The sequence below is a fragment of the Oryx dammah genome, unplaced genomic scaffold (genome assembly GCF_014754425.2).
Source record: "Oryx dammah isolate SB20612 unplaced genomic scaffold, SCBI_Odam_1.1 HiC_scaffold_21, whole genome shotgun sequence".
NCBI classification, from domain to species: Eukaryota; Metazoa; Chordata; class Mammalia; order Artiodactyla; family Bovidae; genus Oryx; species Oryx dammah.
In genome coordinates this window covers 67,217,497-67,236,021 of record NW_024070205.1, presented here as the reverse complement: position 1 = coordinate 67,236,021, position 18,525 = coordinate 67,217,497, and the positions used below count along the sequence as shown (strand labels likewise).

Below are 18,525 nucleotides of genomic sequence, written 5' to 3'. Positions count from 1 at the left end.
AATGGTATGGACATAACAGAAGCAGAAGATATTAAGAAGAGGTGGCAAGAATACACAGAAGAACTTTACAAGAAAGATCTTCAAGACCAAGATAATCACGATGGTGTGATCACTCACCTAGAGCCAGACATCCTGGAATGTGAAGTCAAGTGGGCCTTACAAAGCATCACTATGAACAAAGCTAGGGGAGGTGGTGGAATTCCAGTTGAGCTATTTCAAATCCTGAAAGATGATGCTGGGAAAGTGCTGCACTCAATATGCCAGCAAATTTGGAAAACTCAGCAGTGGCCACAGGACTGGAAAAGGTCAGTTTTCATTCCAATCTCAAAGAAAGGCAATGCTAAAGAATGCTCAATTTACTGCACAGTTGCACTCATCTCACATGCTAGTAAAGTAATGCTCAAAATTCTCCAAGCCAGGCTTCAGCAATATGTGAACCATGAACTTCCAGATATTCAAGCTGGTTTTAGAAAAGGCAGAGGAACCAGAGATCAAATTGCCAACATCCGCTGGATCATGGAAAAAGCAAGAGAGTTCCAGAAAAACATCTATTTCTGCTTTATTGACTATGCCAAAGCCTTTGGCTGTGAGGATCACAATCAACTGTGGAAAATTCTGAAACAAATGGGAATACAAGACCACCTGACCTGCCCCTTGAGAAACCTATATGCAGGTCAGGAAGCAACAGTTAGAACTGGACATGGAACAACAGACTGGTTCCAAATAGGAAAAGTAGTATGTCAAGGCTGTATATTGTCACCCTGCTTATTTAACTTATATGCAGAGTACATCATGAGAAAGGCTGGGCTAGAAGAAGCACAAGCTGGAATCAAGATTGCTGGGAGAAGTATCAATAACCTCAGATATGCAAATGACACCACCATTATGGCAGAAAGCAAAGAACTAAAGAGCCTCTTGATAAAAGTGAAAGAGGAGAGTGAAAAAGTTGGCTTAAAGCTCAACATTCAGAAAACGAAGATCATGGCATCTGGTCCCATCACTTCATGGGAAATAGATGGGGAAACAGAGGAAACAGTGTCAGACTTTACTTTGGGGGGCTCCAAAATCACGGCAGATGGTGATTGCAGCCAGGAAATTGAAAGACGTTTACTCCTTGGAAGGAAAGTTATGACCAACCTAGATAGCAAACAGAATTGTAAAGTAAAATTAAAAATAAATTAAAAAAAAAAAGCAGAGATATTACTTTGCCAACAAAGGTCCATCTAGTCAAGGTTAGTGGTCACATATGGATGTGAGAGTTGGACTGTGAAGAAAGCTGAGCGCTGAAGAATTGATGCTTTGAACTGTAGTGGAGAAAACTCTCGAGATTCCCTTGGACTGCAAGGAGATCCAACCAGTCCATTCTGAAGGAGATCAGCCCTGGGATTTCTTTGGAAGGAATGATGCTAAAGCTGAAACTCCAGTACTTTGGCCACCTCATAGGAAGAGTTGACTCATTGGAAAAGACTCTGATGCTGGGAGGGATTGGGGGCAGGAGGAGAAGGGGACAACAGAGGATGAGATGGCTGGATGGCATCGCGGACTCGATGGACGTGAGTCTGAGTGAACTCCAGGAGTTGGTGATGGACAGGGAGGCCTGGTGTGCTGTGATTCATGGGGTCGCAAAGAGTCGGACATGACTGAGCGACTGAACTGAACTGAACATTATCAACTAAATTGACTTAATTGACAACTATACAACATTCTACCAAATACATCTTTGCAAATATATGAGGAAGATTATCCAAGATGGAAAACAAGCTAGGATTTAAAATGAAGTTAAATAAACTTCAAAAAACTGATATCTTACAAAGTATGTCTGTTGCCCATAAGGGTTTTAGTCAAAATCAGCTAGTAACATAGCTATGAAAGTCCCCAAATATTTGGAAATAAAATGTTACATGTAAATAATTTATAGGTCAAAGAAGAAATCACAAGAGAGATTAGAAACTATTGAATTATTATAAAAATACAGCACATCAAAATTTGTGGAATACAGTTTAAACTGTATTTATAGGAAAATGTACTGCATGAAATGCTGTCGTTTACTAATAAAACATGGTCCAAGTTTCTACTTTAAGAAGCTTGAAAACCAAGAGCAGATTAAGACCTCCATAAGTAGAAGGAAAAATTCATAAAATCATAGCAGAAGTCTATATAAAAGAAAACAAGGCACAGAGAAAATTTTCAATGCTGAAAGTTAGTTCTTTCAAAACAGAACCCCAAGTGAGGCTGTTTAATAGTAGGAAGCAAATGAGTGGTATTATCACAGAATCTTAGAGATATTACAAAAACAGTAAATATTATGAATGATTTTTTGTCAATAAAGGTAATTTAAAATGGGAATATTATTTTTAAAAATACCTATCCAAACTGACATTGAAGTGGAAAATCTGCAGCTCTAATTAATAAATAGATCTTTATGATAAAGATCTCCCCTGCCCCTCCAAAACAATCTTTGGGCCCAGATTTTGTGAATTTCATCACAAATGTAAGAAAATAAATATTATAATCTTCCAGAAAACAGTGGAGGGATGAATAATTTCCTTCTTATTTTAAGAGGAGAGAATAACTTTTAATACCAAAACTTAAAATTATAACATGAATACCACCCCAGAAATAAAAATTAAGAAAGGAAAAGAAAATTATAGACCAATGATCATAGTTGTAAAGATTCTGAACAAAATATTATAGTCAAATTCAGCAATTTAAAGAGGGAGAAGCATATATTCTAGCACTAAGGCTAAAACAATTTTGAAGTAAACGATAGCTTTCTTTGTCTACTCAATTCATTCTCAACTTATATTCATTTCTCCTATCCACTGGTCTCTAGAAGTATTTTTCATAGTCTGTGGTTATTTGTAATATAATACATTCCATACAGAGTGAAGTAAGAAAAATGGATATGGTAGAATTATGGCGATAGCTAAAAGGGTTTGCATTTATAACATGTTTAGAGGTTTTGAGGGCTGAGTGCTGTTTATATGCATGACTACATTTAGTATTTACAACAGATGTCCGGAATATATCCTACGGTCATTTACATAGCTGAGGGAACTGATAGTCATATATATACAATTGTCCCAGATATCACTTTTCAAACAAATGTATTGTAGAAGTGTAACGTTCTCAAGAAGGCTATATTTTCTGTCAGAGGTAGAGTGACGGTCCTCCAAAGAAGTCCATGCCCTAATTCTCAGAACCTGTGAATCTGTTACCTTACTGTGGAGAAAATGCTTTGCTAATTGATTAAGATGAAGGACCTTGAGAGGGGGGAATTATCATGAATTATGCAGGCAGACCCAATCTAATCATTCAGTCCTTAAAAGTGGAAGAGGAGGGCAGAGAAGTGGATCAGGGAGGTACCATGTAAGGAGCACTGCTACTGCCCTTGAAGGTGGAAGCAGATGTTCCCAAGCCAAAGAATGTGATGGCTCCCAGAAGGTGAAAATGACCTTAATTTAGAGCAGGATTAAGGAGGCATTGGTCCAAAATTTCAAAGAACTGAGTTCTGTCGGGAACCCAGGTGAGTAGGAAAGGGATTCTCAGCTAGACCTTTGGAAAATAACAAAAGTGTGCTGACACCTTGATTTTTTTCAGGTGAGGGTCATGCTATACTCCTGACCTACAAAACTACAAGATAATACATTTGTGTTGTTTTAAGTCCCTAAAGTTGTCATAATTTGTTACAGCAGCCACAGGAAACCAATAAAGTCTTCAAATCATGTGTTATATATCACCACGTATTTCTCCTATATCTGGAACTTGTCCTCTTTGGCATGAAGCACTTTTTTTAATGTTGAAAGAAACTGTTTGATTATGTTAGAGATCCAGAAACTTAATGTGAGAAATCAGTAGCCAGAAGTGACACAGCCTACAGACATTCCTTCTTAGGTATGGGATCTCTCCAACGACTACCGTAATGGAGGAGCCATGTGGGCCTCATCTACTCCACAGTTCCTTCCATTGGTGTTTGCACTGGGATAAGAGGGGAGTCTGCTGTTTCTTTCCCTCAGTAAATTGATCCTGAGCACCAGATGTTAGTGGCTAAACTTTACTGAAAAAACTAGGAAGACAGGCAAAGGCCAGTCTCCATAAGAATTTGTGAAGGCATCCCAGGACTGACATACAACCCAGAGCTTGTCCACATTGATTAGATGCTAGTAAGATAATTCCTAGTCAAGCACAACTGTCTTAGGAGGCCTTAGTGCTAAGCGCTTCCTGGATGAGTCAACAAATTCTAGTCGCTGAAAAGAAGGAAGAACAATCAATGTTGGTGATATTGAACTACTTGTTTTCTTACTTCTCTGGCACAGTTAGTGTTTGATTTTCAAGATTTATTTCTCTTGCTGAGTAGTGTGATTTGGTCAGAATGTAGCAGGGACATATAAGTGGATAATGATTCCTTAAAGCATTTTGATAGATTTTCCCCAGATACCTAAAAATGTGTATATTTCAGAGTAGATTTAATGATTTACCTCTGTTTTTATTATTTTTAAGCCAAAATAGCTGTCACAGTGAACACAGGGGGTCAGACGTGCGGGTTCTACCCTGGCTTGGTGACCCATTAGCACTTATAGGGACTGTGATTCCTTAGTGTGTTCTGGTTTGATTTTCCTTTCCTCAATTCCTTTCTCTCTCTCGAGCTCAGTACCTGAATGTCTGAAAAAGCAGTTTGAGTCATTATTATTGTGGATGATTACATCCCTTTAATTTTTGAAAACTACCATTACAGCAGCAACCTTTCAAGACTTCTGGTAAAGCTGGAGCCCAGGCTGATGACTTTAGAAAACAGGCTGAATAAGCATCATTTGGGTGCTGGTTGGCAACAGCTTAAAAACTTCTTTCTGTTCTATTTACATGACTAGAAAGATAGTTTTGTTTCACAATCTCTGGTTTTACTTTCTGTCCTTTTCCCCCCTTCTTCTCTAATGATCCTGGAGAGACTAAGGCACAACAGGCCTTTCAACCCTTAAATAAAAACTGCAGCAGAATGTGGGCAACGTTAGGTGTGTGAAAGCAAAAACCACAGCATACACAACCATCTGTAGACCAATTGGCTTGACCCAGACTTTAGACAGTTCCTTAGTCATGCCCCAGCTTCTAGCCAGAACTTAAAAAAAAAGTATTGAGAATTCCCCTGGATGAATTTTTAATGTAACCAAAAACCACTGCTTACCACCCATACTTCCTTCCTCTTTCAAATTTCTAAAATGCTTGCCCTTTTGTCCTCCAATTAACATCCACTTTTTACTGGATTGAACACTAAATATATGTGTACTCTTTTAATTTATCTCTCATAATTATCTACATTCTTTGCATTTTTAATAGATTTCTGAAATTTCTTATTTGCTTGGTAACAGCTATAAAATAGATTTCCAGGGAGAATCCCTTGACTAGTTATCAGGAAAGACAGCAAAATGATTGTGAGAACATGTTCAGGTAACTAAGAAAGCAAAAGTGGTTACGTGGAAAAGTGCACTCGGATTTTGCAAAGCCTGTCACTGGGTGGTATTGCTCTGTGTTCCTGGTGTAGATACTGCCTCTTCCCCTTTTGTTCCTAACCACTCCTCTATTACTATTTAAATGGAAATTAAAGCAAAGCTAGCAAATAAAATGCCTTACAACAGAATGGTCTGTTCCAGGTCAGATCAGATCTAGATTGGAGAGAGGCAACTAAGAATATGTTTTATTGGTTTTATGGATAAAGTTACTTTGACCTCAGTGAAGGGAAAGGCTTTTTTGCCTTTTATTCTATCCATATGTCACATGGAAGCATGGACTAATCAGTTTTTAAATACTGGATTATTCTTAAAGCCAGTTGATAAATGACTGTGACAATTTTAGGAGGGCATGGCTATTACTTTTCTTATTAATAAATCTCAAGGATAATAAACTGTTTCTTATATTGACACCTAAAGGGGATCATCCATATGCCAGACAACTGAAAGTGTTACTCATTAAAAATAACTTCCTTCATCTCTCTTAATTATTTGTGAAACACCTAGTATGAACCTGAAAACTGTAATATAAACTGAAAAGGCAATAATATTAATTACAGCACCTGCAAGTTTTGAGTCTTTTATAAGTTATTGGTGCATTGCTATGTGCCTTTGATTAGAGAAGTTCCATTTAATTTTTAAAAATTTATTTATCTTTTTGTTGAAGGATAATTGCTTTACAGAATTTTGTTGTTTTCTGTCAAATCTCAACATGAATCAGCCATCAGTTCAGTTCAGTTCAGTCGCTCAGTTGTGTCCGACTCTTTGCAACCCCATGAATCACAGCACGCCAGGCCTCCCTGTCCATCACCAACTGCCAGAGTTCACTCAGACTCACGTCCATCGAGCCAGTGATGCCATCCAGCCAACTCCTCCTCTGTCATTCCCCTTCTCCTTCTGCCCCCAATCCCTCCCAGCATCAGAGTCTTTCCAATGAGTCAACTCTTCGCATGAGGTGGCCAAAGTACTGGAGTTTCAGCTTGAGCATCATTCCTTCCAAAGAAATCCCAGGGCTGATCTCCTTCAGAATGGACTGGTTGGATCGCCTTGCAGACCAAGGGACTCTCAAGAGTCTTCTCCAACACCACAGCTCAAAAGCATCAATTCTTCAGTGCTCTGCCTTCTTCACAGTCCTACTCTGATATCCATACATGACCACAGGAAAACCATAGCCTTGACTAGATGGACCTTTGTTGGCACAGTAATGTCTCTGCTTTTTAATATGCTGTCTAGGTTGGTCATAACTTTCCTTCCAAGGAGTAAGCATCTTTTAATTTCCTGGCTGCAATCAACATCTGCCGTGATTTTGGAGCCCCCCAAAATAAAGTCTGACACTGTTTCCACTCTTTCCTCATCTATTTCCCATGAAGTGATGGGACTGGATGCCATGATCTTAGTTTTCTGAATGTTGAGCTTTAAGCCAACTTTTTCACTCTCCTCTTTCACTTTTATCAAGAGGCTCTTTAGTTCTTTGCTTTCTGCCATAAGGGTGGTGTCATTTGAATATCTGAGGTTATTGATACTTCTCCCAGCAATCTTGATTCCAGCTTGTGCTTCTTCCAGCCCAGCCTTTCTCATGATGTACTCTGCATATAAGTTAAATAAGCAGGGTGACAATATACAGCCTTGACATACTCCTTTTCCTATTTGGAACCAGTCTGTTGTTCCATGTCCAGTTCTAACTGTTGCTTCCTGGCCTTCCTAAACCTGTTGCTTACAGGTTTCTCAAGAGGCAGTTCAGCTGGTCTAGTATTCTCATTTGTTTCAGAATTTTCCACAGTTGATTGTGATCCGCACAGTCAAAGGCTTTGGCATAGTCAAGAAAGCAGAAATAGATGTTTTTCTGGAACTCTCTTGCTTTTTCCATGATCCAGCGGATGTTGGCAATTTGATCTCTGATTCCTCTGCCTTTTCTAAAAGCAGTTGAACATCTGGAAGTTCACGGTTCATGTATTGCTGAAGCCCCACTTGGAAAATTGTGAGCATTACTTTACTAGCATGTGAGATGAGTGCAATTGTCTGGTAGTTTGAGCATTCTTTGGCATTGCCTTTCTTTGGGATTGGAATGAAAACTGACCTTTTCCAGTCTTGTGGCCACTGTTGAGTTTTCCAAATTTACTGGCATATTGAGTGCAGCACTTTCACAGCATCATCTTTCAGGATTTGAAACAGCTCAATTGGAATTCCATCACCTCCACTAGCTTTGTTCGTAGTGATGCTTTCTAAGGCCCACTTGATTTCACATTCCAGGACGTCTGGCTCTAGGTGAGTGATCACACCATTGTGATTATCTAGGTATACATAGATCCCCTCCCTTTTGAACCTCCCTCCCACCTCTCTCCCCATCCCACCCCTCTAGGTTGATACAGAGCCCCTGTTTGAGTTTTCTGAGCCATACAGCAAGTTCCCGTTGGCCATCTATTTTGCATATGGTAATGTAAGTTTCCACATTACTCTTTTCATACATCTCATCCTCTCCTCCCCTCTCCCCATGTCCATAAGTCTATTCTCTATGTCCGTTTCTCCATTGCTGCCCTGTAAATAAATTTTTCAGTACCATTTTCTAGATTCTGTATATATGTACTAGAGTATGATATTTATCTTTCTCTTTCTGACTTACTTCATTTTATATAATAGGTTGTAGGTTCATCCACCTATTGGAACTGACTCAAAGGCATTCCTTTTTATGACTGATTAATATTCCATTGTGTAAATGTACCACAACTTCTTTATCCATTCATCTGTCAATGGACATCTAGGTTGCTTCCATGTTCTAGCTATTGTAAATAGTTCTGCAATGAAAATGAGATACATGTGTCTTTTTCAATTTTGTTTTCTTCAGGGTACATGCCTAGGAGTGGGATTGCTGGGTCATATGGTGGTTTTATTCCTAGTTTTTTAAGGAATCTCCATACTGTCTTCCATAGTGGCTGTAGCAATTTACATTCCCACCAACAGTGCAAGAGTGTTCATTTTCTCCACACCCTCTCCAGCATTTATTGTTTGTAGACTTTTTGATGATGGCCATTCTGACCTGTATGAGGTGATATCTCATTGTAGTTTTGATTGGCATTTCTCTAATAAAGAGTGATGCTGAGCATCTTCTCATGTGTTTGTTAGCCATCTGTATGTCTTCATTGGAGAAATGTCTGTTTAGGTCTTTTCCCCACTTTTTGATTAGGTTGTTTGTTTTTCTGGTATTGAGTTGTATGTGCTGTTTGTATATTTTAGAAATTAATCCTTTGTCAGTTGTTTCAGTGCTATTAGTTTCTCCCATTCTGAGGGTTGTCTTTTCACCTTGCTTATAGTTTCCTTTACTATGCAAAAGGTTTAAGTTTAATCAGGTCCCATTTGTTTACTTTTGTTTTTATTTACATTATTCTAGGAGATGGGTCATAGAGGATCTTGCTTTGAGTTATGCCATCGAGTGTTCTGCCTATGTTTTCCTCTAAGAATTTTATAGTTTCTGGTCTTACATTTAGCTCTTTAATCCATTTTGAGTTAAGAGTAAGTCCTGTTCTACCCATTTATACAAATGAAGAAGCTGAAGTTCAGAGAGTTAAGTTGCCCTGAATCTTACAGGTAGAGAAAGATGGTACAAGGGTTTGAACCTAGGTTTATTTGGATTACAATTATAGAACATTTATCACTCAAGTGCATAAAACAACAAAGTCTTGACTGTTGAGGAATATGGAGATTAATAGGCAAGACAGACACGTATAGACCAATGACTAAGGAGGGAAATTTTCAGGGGTGACTACCTCGGGTGTTTGTGTACGTGTGTGCGGTTTGTGTATGTGTATGCACATGCGTGTGTGTGTGCACACGCCCAGCCGTGTCTGACTCTGCAACCCATGGACTGTAGACCACCAGGCTCCTCTGCCCAAGTGATTTTCCCAGCAAGAGTATTAGAGTGTGTTGCCATTTCTTTCTCCAGGGGATCTTCCCCACCCAGGGATCTAACCCATGTCTCCTGCATTAACAGGCAGATTCTTTAACACTGTACCACCTGGGGAACCAAATTGCTTGATTGTTTTTAGCAGCTTTCCAGAAATAACATAAGTGCTACTTAAATATCGTCCTTCAGGAATCCACAGAGCACGAATGAGCGTTAGTTCTGCACAGCTGCTGTGCTTTGAAATATCATCCAGAGCCCTTTGTTACTATGCTTAGTCTTAAGCTTGATACAGACATTGGAAATGGAAGTCACAGCATTAACATTAGGAAAAGCGCTGTGTGCTACAAGTGCTTGTGGCGAGTTAATCAAGAGTGAATGGATTTTGTTGGCATAATACGAACATAATAGGGAAGAATAAATACTAAATAGAGAAACAAATTAATGATGAATGAGAAGAAAGTTAATTTATTTAAAACTTTAAGTAAGTGACTTTTTAAATAATTATACACCATGTTGTGCAGGATTATCCTAGCATACTGGTTATTTCCTGTTTCTCTAGGCACTTAGAGCAGCTGCATGAAGTCAGGTTACAATGGAACCATTTCTCACACAGAAGCAATAGCTTACTAAAGAGTTCTTCAGAAAGAAGCAGTGGTGATGCATCTGCCAAAAGTGCTTGATAGAACCTGGGATTAGAATTTACCCTGGAAGAAGCTGGCTCAGTGTGTCATACAAACAAAATGCTTGTAATTGTGTGCTTCTAAATTGAAACTCTGGCATCTGTTGGAGTATTTTTCTCATGCCAAGAAACCAAATGAAACAAAAAGTCAAGAAACTGAAGCTGAAAACCCAAGTACAGTGTAATATGCTAAGTACTAGGTTACCTTGCTTCTCCTTTGATATTTGGCTTTTGACCTGCCACAGAATGTTGTGGCTACTTTTGCAATATTGATGTATTTGTGTGGTCCATTTATAATTTAGACTGGACTTTACCTTTTGTTTTTGGAAAGATCAAGTAACTGCTTGTTTGTTATAGGTCAGTTTGATTCAGAAATTTAACTTTGAAGAACCCTGGAATCTCTTACCTTGCAGAATACCAGTAACTGAAAATTGGGAAGGGCAACTTGAAAAACCACAAGGTGAAAAGTGTAAGAAGCTCTCATTTCCTTTCCCAAAGGAGAAGTGAGCATTTCCCTGTAGCCTTTACTCAAGTGATATGTATTTTCCATAGTATAATCAGCTCATATTTTTAAATCAAGGGGGTGAAATGATTTACATATTCTACTTTTATCTTATCTTGCTATGAATTATTCTCAAAATGAAGCTTAGTATAATCACAATTTAGGGTGCAAAAAGTCCAAGCCAATACTTGTTAATAAAAAGGCTAAAAAAATTGGTATTATTTGTAATGGCTGGAAAAAAAGGAAATAAACAGGCAGGTTTTTCCTTTTTAAATTGATAGAGATTCCCTTCACAAGAAATAAACTTCTATTTCAAACATTAAGTATCAAGTATATGAGGTGGTTAGAAAATCTTTCTATAATCAATCACTCTTCCATATTCTAGATGTTTGTCTATAAAATCCTGCGAAACTTCTGAAAAAGTTTATCAGCAATTAAAGTTCAAACTCTAACCGGTTACCTTCTCCAAATCTTTTCCCCCCTCTATTTCTGATAGATAAAAAGCACTGTTATGTTCCTATTAATACAGAATAGAATCTAGGGGTCTTTGGCTCATCATTTATTGTTCATCTGTTTCTTCACCATCTCACTTTACAACATCTATACACATTCAGTCAATCATCAAGTTCATCCATTTTCTTTCCAAAATAGCCCTTACCTTGCGGTTAACTGACATTTATAACAGCCTTGTATGTAGTCCTTAACATATGCATAGAATTCCACCTTTCTGTCCATCAGAGTAAGCCTTCTAACAAGCAAACTCTTCTGAAATTTGTTCACAACTTGATTTTCTAACGTGTCTGTCCACTAATCTGCCTCAATGAAAGAAACCTGCTTGCTCTCCTGGGTTACGTTCAAATTGCTTATTTCTCTGGCCTTTTTCCTGCCTTTTTCTCTACTCAAAAATAACCTCTGCCTGTTGAAATCTTGCACATACCTTCATAATTTCCATTTAATGATTTTCTAAAGCCTACATGAAACATTGTGAGTTCTATCGGCATTTTTTAAAACAATTGTTTTTTAAAATTGTTTTTAAAACAATTGTTTTTAAAAATTGTCATTTGGCCAATTGTTTTGCACATGATGTTATTCAGCCCCAATGTTTTACTTTCAAAATTGTCTTAAGCAGAACCATATATACGTATGCATACAAATACACTTACATGTGTGAGTGTAAATATATATGTATATAATTTTGTTGGAATTTATTGATTTGCTAAGTTCATTTTGGTAACATTTATTTTCATAAAGTCAATAAGAAAGAAGACTGATGACTAAATTTGAAACTGATGATTATGAACAACAGATAATCTGACCCTGGTTTTTGATTGATTGTTTTTCTTAAACTATATCATTGATATGTATGAACAGCCTTAAATTACAGATTTTTATGATTTATTTTGCCATTTCAGACAAATCTGTCAATCAACAGGGGAGGCAGGGGAAAATTATCCTAATATCTGTGTAGAAACACATGAGGAACAGAAGTAAAATTATTTATGGACTGTGTTGTGTTAGATTTACTATATAACATGTTTGAGTCCATTTTTTTAAGATGATCATTTTCTTTTAGCGTAACATTTACAGAAAAGTTAGGAGGCTCAGACAGAACTGCCTCACACCACACCTGCAGTTCCCTCCTATTATTAACATCTTATATTGGTAAGGTACATTAGTTACAATTAATAAACCAATACTGATTCACTGTTATTAACTAAAGTCCCTACTTTGATTATATTTCCTTGGATTTTATTGTTTTGTGCCTTTTATCAGTTTTAAGAGAGTTTAGTTACATTTTAGGAATGAAATTTGAATATAATAGTGGAATTATCAAAATACTCTACGGATTCTTTAGTTTCTGTGGAGCGTAGCAAAAACAATGTTCTTTCTGTTTAGTCTTGTCTATTATCTGTCATCCTCAGCCACTCTTTTTCAAATTATTTTCCTCAATAAAAAATTATGTTCTCTCCAGTTCACTAAATAAAATGCAGTGTTTAATGCCCCGTGCTTCTGTTGGCTTTCTGCTTGGATGATCTCTTTCTCTCTTTGTCCAGCTAGTGAATTTTTTATTAATCCCCTAAAATCTAACGTAAGAACCTTCTACTCTATGGCTCCATTCCTTAAAATGCCAATACTTATTCTATTTTGGCTTTAGGATCAGGCGTTTTTGTCAAATATTCAAATTTCTCATGTATTTTGTTTTGACTTATCACTTCACTCTCTATTTGACTAATTTAATACATTTCCATTTCCTTTGTATAGATATGACATACAGAATTTGAGAAAATTACACGTTTAACTAAAGGGAAATCCTATAAAATCTGGTAAAGTTCTGATGTGTGTGTATGTGTGTGTGTGAGTATAGGAACTTTCCTTGTATTTTTTTCTTTCTGGCCTACAGTTAAGTCAATAGAAATGAGCTGATTTTAACCATTGCAACCATGAGAATTTTTAGGTGATTATTTTAAGCTTTATAGCTTAATATTACAAAAAGATTTGCAATTTATAAAAACTGGAATTGGGAGATTGATAAAAAGAATACCATTAACATAATTTTTTGGAAGTCCAATATAATTTAATTATCACTTTGATCATGAGCAATAATAGTTCCTCCCACTGAAATTTAACCCTGTAAGTGATGCTAATACAGCTTGGAGTAGGTTGCAAAACAGAAAAAGGTTATTACAGAAAAAGATGATTATTTTTTATAATAACAGAAACCATTTACATTCGAATCGTGTCAAACAGCTATTGGCTTCTTACATATCATTTAATTCTGAGAGAAATTTATTCATATTGGCACTAAAGACATTGCTATCTCCATTTAGAGTTGAGGAAGCTGAATGTAAAAATGATTAGGAAGCTTAACTAAGGTTATACAACCATTGTGTTACAGAAGAGAAGTAAAGTGAAGTGAAAGTCACTCTGTCATGTCTGACTATTTGTGATCCCATGGACTATACAGTCCATGGAATTCTCCAGGCCAGAATACTGGAGTGGGTAGCCTTTCCCTTCTCCAGGGGATCTTCCCAACCCAGGGATCAAACCCAGGTCTCCCACATTGCAGGCAGATTCTTTACCAGCTGAGTCACAAGTGAAGCCCTACAGAAGAGAACCAGAACTCAGATCTCTAAAGGAGCTTGAGACTAACATTTTTCCTAGCAACAGATCTCGTTCTATAACTCAAGCCCTTCATATTTACCAGGTGATGTGCTGGGTTTGGAGATCCACATATGAAAAGTCATGTTTCCTTACAATAAACATTTAAATTAGAAAAAAAAGAAAAAAAAAGTGAATTCCATTTCTTTTTTTTTCCTTCCCTGACTAATGAAGAGGCTCAAGGGCTGAGTTGTGCCCAAGTGTTGAAAATAATAGGAGATTAAAAAAAGAAATAAGTTTTGGGAGGCATGAATTACAGAGGAAAGTTTCACACAGGCTGTTAATTAGATAAATACCTGAACTCAGTCGCCGTGGAGATGAGAATGGGAGACAAGTTCAACATAACATTTGGCAAGAATTTTAACAAAAGTCAAGATGTGACTGGATATTGGAAATGAAGAAAAATGGGTAGTTGAAGAAAGCTGTTCACATTATATTTCTCCAAATAGAGAGTGATAGAGCATTACAGTGAAATGAGGGTAGAGTAACACATTAACTTTTTTTCAGCATAAACTTCCTTTCTTACCACGGCTCTCCATCTTCACTGATGACATTCTTGCCTAAACCTAAGCCTTGATTTCTCTATCTATACTTTTTCTTTCTCTGAGTCAATATAACAATCCAGAGGCAGAATCTATTTTCATTGGAAGTGGGAGAGTCTTCGGGGATTGTCTGCAGAAATAGGATTCTCTGTCAGTAAACTCAGGAGAACCTGAACTAGTTGCCAAAACCTTATAGAGGGTGAACAGTTAGGGATGAGAATACTGCAGGACATGAAGACAGACTAGACAAGTTGGTTTCAGCGAACAGTGCACAGTACTTGGGGCTGAATTACGAGTCCTGAGCTCAGCTGACCCAGCAATAGGAGCGCCTGCTTCCAGTAGACACCGTGGATGTGGAAACCACTGACAGTGCTGTAAACAGTAGTCAGCCAGAGCTCATTCAAAGAATGAGGTAAGGAATAGGACTTGGGTATACAAATAAAAGTTGTGGACTAGATGAAACCTGTGGCTATTTGGCAGTGATACAGTGTTGCTTTTTAAGCAGATTCTGCATGATTTAGTGTGGGGAAACAATGAACTCTGTGTTTTTTTTTTAACCTCATTGCCTACTTAGCTTAACCTGTTAATTTTCCTAGCTGAAAGAAATCTGAATAAAGGTAAGAAAAAAATTGCTTACTCACCTGCTGCCTTATGAAAGTTGACTTTTAAAAATTTGCAATTCTGGCAGCCTGTTCTTAACCCTTGCTTGAACAAACTCAGGATTTGTCCTTACTTTCCATCTCATCTACAAAGCTCCACCTTAAACCTCAGTTCCTCTGCAAAATTCTGATGACTGATTCAACCAGTGAATATTTATAAAATTAAACAACATGTCTTCTCATGAAGGTTTCTAAAATGTCCACCAAGAGAACTACTCTATGTATTTTTGATCACTTAACAATAAAAACAAGATAGATAATATGGGATTTACTAAAACCAAGTTTCTCATTCACAAATTATAAACACTGAAAATTTTTATTCATCCAGTGGGTGAAACTGGATGAAACTATCCATCCAGCACCAAGAAATATTTTATCCATAAAAAGTAGTTTTTAATAGCATAAAAATATTTGAAAAATACTCTTTATTTTTAAACAAAAAATACTGTTTATTTGTTAACCAGTCTATTATTTAGTTATTTTTATGGATCAGAAACTCAGATTGCTGTACAGTTTCAATCAGGCTAAATTTTTATGACAGCCTGTTTTTGTACAGTTACATACAAATTTCATATACTTTTCCATTAAATAATAAAATATTTGGGAAAATAGCACTAACCTTTATGGGAAAGCAGTTTGTCAAATGATTCACCCCATTTTATTGCTTCTTCTGGGGAGATTCTGTTTGAGAAACAAAATGTTTTATACTGGAACATGCAGGAAGTCTATGTATGTATCTGCTGCAATATATGTTATCATACTGCTCTTTTTGGTCATATTTCACAGGATTTCTCCTTTGATTATTATATGAAAGATCAAAAGTATTAGTCAAACTTCTTTTGGATTTTGCCTATCAGATGATGTGTTAAAATAACATTATCCTCTCTTGAATTATTTTATTTCTAAACAGAAAAATGAATCATGTCTTCAGTTAAAAACAAAGAAAAGGAAACCAGGTCAGTTATCTTTCTTAATTCATCAAATAGAAGAACCTAAACTGACAGTATCTTTTAGTCAAACTTTTTTTTTAACTGCAATTTCCTTGAAACTTTTACCACAATATGCAGCAATTTAAAAAAAAAATAGATACAGGAAGTTTGACTAATGAAGCTTTAAAGGTGTAAGAAATATGAAATGTTTTTAATGCAATAAATATTTTAGAAATGATAATTGAGAGAATTGAATACATTTGTCTTGTATCTTTTATTGGTCATATTTTCTGTTTGGAAGAATTTGTATTATCCTAGTATATAAGCTTATTCCATTTTCTTTTTAAACTAAAGAAATGGCTAAAATGACATGACATCCCTTTTTGTGTTTTACTTTATATTATACCCAGGGCGTTTTTTCCAAACTGCTGAAGAAAGAGATGAATAGCACTTTTCAATGACATTGTGCACACTCTTAATGAGTATTTCATCAGTTTATAAGGAGTAAAATATATCATTTAAAATTGACAGGCATATAATTTTAAAAGAACATCTTTAAATTTTTACGAGATTATTTAATTCAAGCTATTAAAATAGTTTAATTTTATGGAATATTTCTAGTTTTTTTTTTGAAATGAGATCTCTAACCTTCCTTATATTACTGTATAATTTCCAATAAAATTGGAATCCCTAATTTCCTCTTTCTTAAATCTTTAATTATAGAATCAGCAAAATGTCCCCACAAATAATTACAAGTTATTCACCTTGTTTCTTTGGCCAATTGCCCAGATCTACTGGAGGGAGTATCATCGTAAAACACAGGTTTCTGTACCAGAAGACTTAGCCTATTTCTTTTTTCCTTAGCTCTGTAATGAAAAGGCATTAGCTTCAGGACAATTTGGATGACAATTAAAATCTCTCTTTCTGACTGTCAAACAGATTTGTGACTGGTAATCACATGAACACCCTTTCTCACCCACCTCCACTCCTGACACACTCACAGTGGTCTTCTTGGGTGTCTTATTTAAATACTATGTTTGTGAGGAATTAAGCTAGCACATGTGAAATATACTTATTTCTCCCCCCACCATGACTATAAAATATTTGAGATTATATTTCAGTAAGTATTATTACTGGTTCTTCTGTGTGGTTAAAATTGTTGGACTTAAAAAAAAAGAACACTTTAGATTTAACAATTGTTTACTCCTAATAAATACTTTTTTTCAGTTGTAACAGTACAATCAATGTATTTTCAATCAGATATTTTAAAAACAACTGCTAACAAATATTCAATGTCAATCATGTTTTTAAAAGTAAAACGCTGATTTTTTAAATTATGATTTTACCTGATTTTGGCTTCTTTGCTTGTTTCTTCTTTTCCTGAACCGTGTATTAACTTGAAAATAGTTTTTTCTTTTGGTTCGCACATACTTAATTGAGAAAAGAAAACCAATGATGTTTCCATCTTCTCTAAAATGAAGAGATGTCTAATTTATTACGTCTTTCGCTTGTTAATGCTACTCCCTCGTTATACATGGTGTAGTAAAAAGTTATCTCGATTCTGTCAGCAAACTTTTAAAACAAATCAAGAGCTTATGTTTCTGCCTCTGCAAAAATATAGAACTGAGGAACTGAAGTTCAATTCGGTCCAGAGTTGTTTAGGGAAATGATACTACAAATTTGCAAAGGCTTCTTGGTCTCCAAGATAAAGACTAGTATTACCACAGTGCCACTTCTCTTTCTAGTTTGTGCAACCAGATGATGCTTTAATAGACTCAAATGACACTGTCATTTCCCACAGGAACTTTTTGAAAAGGACTTTAACGTGTGTAGTATGCGTTAAAATGTATCGGGGCAAAGTCCTACACTAATCATTAGGAGATATTTCCCTTGTTCTTAAAAAAGTATTTTTCCTAATTTAATTACATTGAATTAGGTAAATTACATTTAATGACATGTCATGTAATATTAATCACATTTACTTAACATAATGTGTCAAAATAAGAATATAAATCATAGAGTTTCATAGTAGAAGAGGGAAGTTAAGAAACATTTAATTCAATGATTTTTAAACACAGGTCCATGGAATGATTTTAGACATTCATAAAATTTTTACCAGTCCATGATGAAAATGGGAAAAAAAGATAATATGCAATTTTTTGTTGAACTACATATAGTTTTAATGTGAAGCACTTATTTTGAATGTCTTTTTAATGAAATGTTTTTAATTTCTTTGTCTTTAATGAAATATTTTAACTAGAGATGGCAGTGTATATGATTGTTTATGTTCTTACTAAAAAAGAAATGGCAACTGTATGTTTGCTCAGCCTCCATTTTCTTTTGTTTCATGAATCCCAAATACCTCAGAAATGCTCATGTAGACCATAACTCACACTAAAGAAAAAAAAAAAAAAAACACCAAAACCCTGGATGCAAGTATAGTAAGTGATTTATTCTTATAAAGTCCCAGAGGTTAGTAGAAGAGGAGATCTGGAATTATTAGAGCCTTTGATCTCTGGTAGCTTGTGCTTTAGTCTTTCCAAATCTTTGATCTCCAGTTGTGAATGCTTTAATTCCTCTAAAATTCTATATATTAAAAAAAGTTAGCAAATCTAAAAGAAAATTTATTTCCAATCTTTTGAGTGACTGATTTTAA

At 35.9% G+C, this 18,525-nt stretch overlaps 1 protein-coding gene across 2 annotated transcripts in view; it reads right to left on the bottom strand.

Annotated features, from left to right (window-relative positions):
• RGS18 (regulator of G protein signaling 18) overlaps positions 1-17,612 on the bottom strand; it is a 30,370-nt gene extending 12,758 nt beyond the window's left edge. Inside the window, exons 1-3 of one of the 2 annotated variants that reach the window (XM_040262880.1) lie at positions 17,216-17,612; positions 16,634-16,735; positions 15,560-15,621 (exon numbers count right to left, since the gene is read on the bottom strand). In XM_040262880.1, coding sequence (XP_040118814.1) covers positions 15,560-15,621; positions 16,634-16,735; positions 17,216-17,334 — 283 coding nt within the window. In that variant the 5' untranslated portion in view covers positions 17,335-17,612. The remainder of the gene's footprint in view (positions 1-15,559; positions 15,622-16,633; positions 16,736-17,215) is intronic. The other variant, XM_040262882.1, reaches the window with a different exon arrangement.
• Between the last annotated feature and the right edge of the window lie 913 nt (positions 17,613-18,525).